At 39.1% G+C, this 7,706-nt stretch overlaps 1 protein-coding gene across 1 annotated transcript; it reads right to left on the bottom strand.

The window, feature by feature from the left end:
* Positions 1-541: 541 nt before the first annotated feature.
* LOC118535827 (disintegrin and metalloproteinase domain-containing protein 20-like) lies at positions 542-7,423 on the bottom strand. The gene is made up of 2 exons (XM_036092446.2): positions 5,297-7,423; positions 542-625 (listed from the first exon to the last, which is right to left on the bottom strand). The coding sequence occupies exons 1-2, from the start codon at positions 7,421-7,423 to the stop codon at positions 542-544; spliced, it is 2,211 nt and encodes a 736-aa protein (XP_035948339.1).
* Positions 7,424-7,706: the final 283 nt, after the last annotated feature.

The following is a 7,706-nucleotide window of genomic DNA, read 5'->3' as shown; positions in this document are numbered from 1 at the left end:
TACCATATTGTTTTTAGTTGCCATACTCCCTTAGGCTCCTCCTGGCTGTGAGTCTTTTTCAGAGTTTCCTTATTATAATGGCCTTGATATTTTTCAAGGGTACTGCTCAGGTGTTTTGCAAAAGGCCCCTTAATTTAGAGATCTCTTTTTGATGGTGAAACAGGGGTTATGGGTTTTGGAGAGGAAGGCAACACAGATAAAGTAACATTTATCTTCCATCATCTCAAAGGTTCATGCTATCAACATGACTTATCCATGTGATGTTAGCAATCATCTTGTGGCACAGGTAGTCTTTTTCAAGTTGCTCAGTGTAATGTCATTCCCCTCCTCCATTTCCATACAGAATTATTTGGAAAGAAGTCACTCTCTGTAGCCCACAGTTAAGGGGTGGGAGTTGAGGACAGAGTGTTGACACAGACTATTTGGAATTCTGCTTCGGAAAGTGTTCTCTTCTCCCTCATTTACTTTTCTCTTCAGTCATTTATTTGTATCAGTATGGGCTGACGTTTATTTTACAATATGTTGTAAATGTACAATATGTTCAAGTTTGACTTTTGAGAGGACTTTCAGTTAGTTCCTCTGTCCCTTTGACATTCTTTTTGTCTTTTAGGAACTTCTTCATGTTCTGGCGTTACAAGAAGTTCCAAGCTCATATTACATATTTAAAGCAAAGAGTAAAACATTATTGATTAACAGATAGCATGGGTATTTTCACAGGAAATCCCAAGGTCTCCTTAAAACACACACACAAAGTAAAACGTATAGTTAGGCAGTGGTAAGGCACTATGTAAATTTACAAAGTGAATTATATATTTTTTTTACCGGCACCAGTTAGTTAGAAAATAAATTACATGCACAATTACATGCACAATATAGAAACTCCATAGGTATTTAATAAACTATATGCAATACCTTTCTCTTGGGAATAATAAGGCATTATTGAAATATCTTTAAAAAGAACTAGATAAATGAAGATCTATATCATGTTCATGGATAAAAAGACTCAATATTTGTAAGATAACCATTCTTCCCAAATTGAGGTAGAGATTCAATGCAAGCCTCATCACAATTCAATCAGGTTGTGTGTGTGTGTGGTCGGGTGAGTGATAGGCTGATTTTAAAATTTATGTGGAATTTTAAAGTATCTACAATATCCACAGCAATCTTTGCAAAGTAAAACGTTGCTATAGTAACGTTGCTATAGTAACACTACCTGTTTTCAGACTTGCTGCAGTGCTTCAGTAATCAAGACAAGAGAGTACTGGTATAATGTTCAACAGCTAGATCAAGGAACAACGTAATGACTCTGGAAATAGGACAATATTTATATGGTCATTCATTTTTCAATAACAAAAAATGGAGGAAATGAAAGTCTTTTAAAGAGATGGTATTGAAATACACGTATATCTCTATAGAATAAAATGGACCTTAACTTCTACTGTATAACATACTAAAGACATTTGAGATAGGCTGTGGACCTGAGTGAAAAACAAAACTCATAAAAGTTTTGGAGAAAGCATAGGAAGATATCTTCATGATTGAAGCACATGAAGATTTCATAGACTACAGAAATGAAAACATATGAAAAATTGATAAATAAGGCTCATCAAAAAAATTTCTCACTACACAAAGTCACTGCCAAGAAAATGAAACAGAATGGCTACAATTTACAAATATTAACAAAAATGTGGAGTCACCAGAACTTTCAACCATTATTAATGGGAAAGTGAAAATGGTATAAATACTATAGGAAAAGTTTTGCCTATTTCTTTTAAAAACCATGATCCGGTGATTATTCTCATGGGATGATTCATAGCAACTGAGTTAAAGTAGTTTGAAAAAAATGTATCATTATGCAGACTCTTAACTTTTGAGAAGAACCTGATGGTTACCAGAGGGGAGGTGAGTGGGGAGATGGGTTGAATAGTGATGGGGATTAAGATTAAGAAGTGATGAGCATCTGGTGATGTATGAAATAGTTGAATCATGATATTATACACCTGAAACTAATGTAACACTGTGTGTTAACTATACTGGAGTTAAAATAAAATGAGTAAAAATATATAATTATGATGTGAGAATAAAACATAGAAAATAAATTAGTAATGTGAAATCCTTTTCAAAATTTCAGAGATTCACTTTAATTAAGAGAAAACCTAAGTGTTTGAAAGCTCTTGACTATTTAAAACCATCTTAGAGCTAAACCTACATTTTGTTATTTAATAATGAAGTACTTGCAATATCATAAAGATAAAGATAGCACAATTAAGTTTCCTGTCAAACTCATGCCTACAGGATTCAGATAAGCGATATTTATAACAGCACACATACAAAGGCTAAAAAATATTTACTAACACTTGATTTTTTTTCCTTTTATCTTTCCCTACCTATAATTAGGCAATCCCTAAAAAGTTGTAAAATTCTTAAATCTACTTCTTAATCTTTTATATTTTGCTTTTTTTTTTTCCTGCATACAGCAGTGTGGGAATTTTTCCACTGACCTTTTCCAGATGAGTAATTCTATAATCTGTTATGTCCAAACTACTGTTCAAACCATCCATTGAATTACCTATTATGTATTTTACTTTTTAGTTCTACAATATCCACTTAAAATTTTTGAAAAGATTCCGACATACTGAGCATAGTCTACATTTGTCCTTATATTTTGTATATTTTTCTTCCATTTTAAATGTATAATTATAGTTGATTTTTTTTTACGTACTCTTGCTCCACTACCTGGGTCATACTTATAGTTTCTCCCTCTTTTCTTTCCTTCCTTTTTTACTTCTCTTAATAATAAGTCATGAGGGGCGCCTGGGTGGCTCAGTCGTTAAGCATCTACCTTCGGCTCAGGTAATGATCCCAGGGTCCTGGGATCGAGCCCCACATCTGGTTCTTTGCTCAGTGGGGAGCCTGCTTCTCCATTCCCCTGCTTGTGCTCTCTCTCTCTCTCTCTTTCTCAAACAAATAAATAAAATCTTTAAAAAAAAGAATATTAAGAAAAAAATAAGTCATGAATTGTGATTCTTAGCATGTATGGTAATTTTTATTGTGTGCAGGAATTGTGTATAAGACAACCATAGCAGCTCCAGGTGACCCCGGAGTTTTCTCTCTTTCCTCTGTTAGGAAGATAGGCTGAGGAGCTAATTACCTGTATCTAATCGTAGGTTGTGCCAGGTCAAAGGTGAGTGGCTTTTAGTAAATCTTGGGCTTATTCTCCTTTCCTTATGTTGTTCAGGCACGGGCTTGCTGGGCTTTCAATTGTGAGTTTATGCGACTCTCTTTTCACAGCTCTGCAAGCTTATGGATGGATGGGCTCCACCACCAAAAAGTTCACAACCCAGCCTCTCCCTCTGCCACGTGCAACATCAAAACCAGATACGTGTATTACGGGGAGAGAGATCATGTGCTTGAGATAAGCCTCCTTCTACTATGACTTGTGTTCAAAATATAACATGATTTTAGGGATAGATGCCTTTGAGAAATTTCAGAGAGGAGCTCACCAGCATCCCACAGAGCTCTCAGATTAAGCTCTTGTGACTTGGGGGAATCTGATAGTGAATTAGAGCCCTTGATGTCAATGTTTAGAGTCTATCTAACCCTGTGTAGTAACTGAGACACTGGGGATTTCTTTTTCCCTCAGCAGAGGTCCTGCACCTGGGCCAAGTTTAAGGCTCAATTCACACTTGCCATCAGCATATGCTCAGAGGAAAAATGACTGGCAAGATTCAGCCCTTTTCAGAGTCATTTTACCCTGCCTGAAATTTTAGTTCATCTATTCCATATTACTTCTTCAGCTCTCTGATGTCCTTAAAACATGGGTTAAAATAAAATTGGGATTTTCTAGTTTTTTTCATAGGTTTTTTTTTCTTTGCGGAGGACACATGGTCTGCTAAGACTTAGATATCTTACATGGAATTGTAAATATCTTCTTTGTCTTATTTTACAAGTGAAGTTAACAAGGATTGAGTGGTAAGTACCATTTTCCTCTCTTTTGAGATTTTGAAGTAATTCTACCAGAGCATAAAATATATCCCCAAGATTGTAAAGGCAGTGGTGTGGAAAATTCAAGAGCTTTTGATGTCAGACTCCTTCCTGTGTTCTCTGTTATTCCAAGATCAGTACTCTATCAGTCAGAATTCAATCACAACAAGCGAAGCCCTCCTCTGAGAAGCCATGATTTCCTAACAGGAAGTAGAGCTATTGCACCGAAAACTAGAGATCAAAGGGAAGAGGTGTGCTTCTTGGAACCCACACCTTTGGAGTAAGTCACATGGATCTAGGACTCTGACCTCTGGGGAGAGGGTTGGCCAAAGTGGTGCCCAGCCTCAAGGATTTGGTAGAGGACTCCAAGGCCTGGGGTCTAGAACTCCAAGGGTAAGACACCTGATAGCTGTGCCAATATCTCTGAGGCTGACAGTACTGTTGGTTCTGTGAATTACCAAAGAAAATAATGCGTATGCATATATATTATAGATACATGTATATGTATATCTATATATCTATATATATCATGTATATCATACCATTCTGTCCTTATCTATATCTACATTTACATCTGTAGGTGGTAACGTAAAGATTGGAAGGCACTGCCTTTGCCAGGGTGAGAGTCCGTGAGGCAACCCTGACGAACAACATTCCCCAAACATTTCCCATGTCTGGTTTCCCTCTGGTTTCCACTATTCGTGGTAGCTAAGAATAGAGGACTCACAAAGGAGAAATGTGATTTGTAGTTTCCTATTCCCTGTGTATGAAAGCAGATTACAAAGGGGAAGGATGTTTGGAAGTGTCAGACAGCAAGTTAAACACACACACACACACACACACACACACACACACACACACACGCCCCCCCTGAGGGCACTGCCATTGCTCAGGAAACACAGAATAATTCCATAAAAATTAATTGCTAAAATTGCCTAAAATAATGAAAAAGAGAAATGTGCTGAGAATTAGTATATTTTACTTATTGTTCAATGGCTAGTGGTTCTGATCCCAAATGATTAAAAACACACACAGATTTTTTGTCAGCGATCGCGGTACAAGCTGTAACATTTTTCCTGCCCCGGGGCTAAAACTTAAAAAGTGGGCAAATTCATTTGGGATTGGGTTTCTTTTTGGGAATCGTAACTTTTTAGTTTTCATTCTCAGGTGCAGATAGATCACTCACTTCTTGATTCTGTTCAGGTGGCGCATTCTGCTATTCATTGGATGAAGGTGGAACATTCTGCCTTTTTTTCTTATCCTTTTTATTTCTTCTCATAAAAAACAAAATTAACAAACAACATAATAAAACCGAAGAAGGAATCAACCAAAATAATAGCTGGTAAGCCTTCTTTTGCTGTTTCTTCTGTGGCACTTCAATCTCATTTCCTATTGGGGGTGGGCCACTGTCCACACTACCTCCTTTGCCTTTAACCCGGCAGTCAGGGGGGTCCCACTCATTGCCGCAATGGCAGTGATGTCTATTGTTGCAGACCCCATTCCTATTGCAGGTCTCAGGCGAACAATTGGTTTTCAAATAGGCCAAAGGGATACACTTCCTTCGGACACAGATATGTTCTTTGCCACACTCTGTGCCATCTTTCACTTCCCCAAGATCAGGCAAGGGCATCCCATAATGGAAGTCTATACCCCAACAGATGCTATCATTGAGGTGAAGCCAGTGCAGAGTAGAATGGTGTCTCAGAGTGGGGATTGTTGTCACATCCTTACACTGCACCCTCCCACACAGGGTGTCTGAGGTATTACATTTTATAAATTGATTGTTCTTGAGACCACAGTTACCAAAACGGTCCCCTTGGATATTCACTGTACTGTAGCAAATCTGACTCGCACTCTTGGCATTTGGGCCAAAAAGTTTGCTACACAGTTCATCCCGGCTGTTGCACCTCTTTTCATAGCAGTAGCCACCACCTGTGCATTCGACTCCATCTTGCACATGCACGTCTTCTGGGCATTGATCGGATGTCCCATCACACCACTCGGGAAGATCACATTCGTTTGCCTGTTCTCTACATACATCACCTGATGGCGTGAACTTGCAGTCTTTGCAACAAAGCCCAAAAGCACAAGTAGCCCCAGGACTCAGAGTACAGTCTAACTGACAGCATGGATCTTTTGTACACAAATTTAAGGAGCCACAGTCGCACTCTTCCCCTTCTTCAACCACACCGTTCCCACAGCGTGTAGACTTGAAGGTTCTCTCTGCAGTGGGTGGGTGCAAGATACATCTTGATCCCGCAGAGGTGTGCCAATATTGAGCATAACTGCAGTTGCTGAACTTAGTTGCCCAAGACTGTGCTGCATGCATTATGCACACATTGTCTGCACATTTACATGTTTCCTCATCATGCCACATACCCAGAGAATGACCGAGCTCATGTGACACAACAAATGCAAAAAAGCCCAAATCGTCACTTGTGAAAGCATCCACTGCACAATTAGTATTGTAGTTACATACTGATCCAACATAAGATATGCCAAACGTACCATATCCTCTTTTTACAAAAACATGCGCAGCATCATGGGGCACACGGGCACTAAAGCCTTTTTCCTTCCAGGCGCAAAATAAATCCACGAGTATATCCATGTTCTTTATTTCAACAGGGTTTCCTTCATTCCAGACCTCCATTCCAACTAAACTCACATCAATATTTAGTGGTTGATAGAAGGTATTTACGTTGTTCATAGTAGTAATCACTTCCAGTTCCACAGTTGTGACATTATATTCACGATAAGCATATCGATTGTGGTCTACCACCACTGCCATTTCAACAAATTTCTTGTGCGTCCACAGACGTTTATATCCACTTTGCAAAGTGGAATTATTGCTCTCTTGAAACTTCATTTGTTGTGCTATTTTTTCATCTGTCAATCCACACCTCATGGGTGAGAATTGTTTCTCCTCGCCATACATCTTAAATACCAGATGTTCAAATGTGGTAGAAAGCCTTTTGGGTAAAATTTCATAAACAATGTGATTTATCTGTAATATTCCTTGAAAGCCCCCAAAACAGGTACTCAGAGAAACCAGGGAATCCGGATCCCCTTCCACATAGCCATGATAATAGCAATCTTTCTGGATAAATGGCTGGTCTTCAACAAGAGCACCCTGGTCTGTGTATGTGAACACTGGGAAGTTTTTGGACAGCAAAAGCTTCTTGACCTTTATATGGAAAACATGTCTCTGGCCTCCAAAATGCAGGCAGTAAGAGATCCAGCCTGGAGGTTTCTTGACAATGTTAGTGCCTGTTATCCTCAAAGGAATCGCCACTTCTGGGGGACCATGGCGATAGGAATGCCCAACATGGGACCATCCAGAAAGGAGCAGAAACACCCTCAGCCAGAGAATGGGGACAGTGATCCTCACATGTACCAGGACCTCACCCACAGCCATTATGGAGCCACCATATTCAGCCATTGGTGAGGGCAAAACAGAGCAGGTCAGGAAGCATTCCTGTTCTGCCTCCTCCCTCTGAGCTGGATGTATGCTGATAAATAAAGTGCTGATATTTAAAGATCTGTCTTCTAGTAGTCACACCATCAGAGCAGCAACACTAAAAGAAAAAGTAGAAAGAAGGGCAGAGACAGGGGTGGGAGATATAAGCAAGTCAAGGTGGAGGATGAAGAAAGGTTATGGGTTAAAATGGGTTGGTGTTTGGCTCATGACTCAGTATGCTGCATTGCATTTTCTCTTAAATAAT

Source organism: Halichoerus grypus, chromosome 3, assembly GCF_964656455.1.
Source record: "Halichoerus grypus chromosome 3, mHalGry1.hap1.1, whole genome shotgun sequence".
In the NCBI taxonomy this organism is placed as follows: domain Eukaryota; kingdom Metazoa; phylum Chordata; class Mammalia; order Carnivora; family Phocidae; genus Halichoerus; species Halichoerus grypus.
This window is presented reverse-complemented; position numbering and strand designations above follow the sequence as displayed.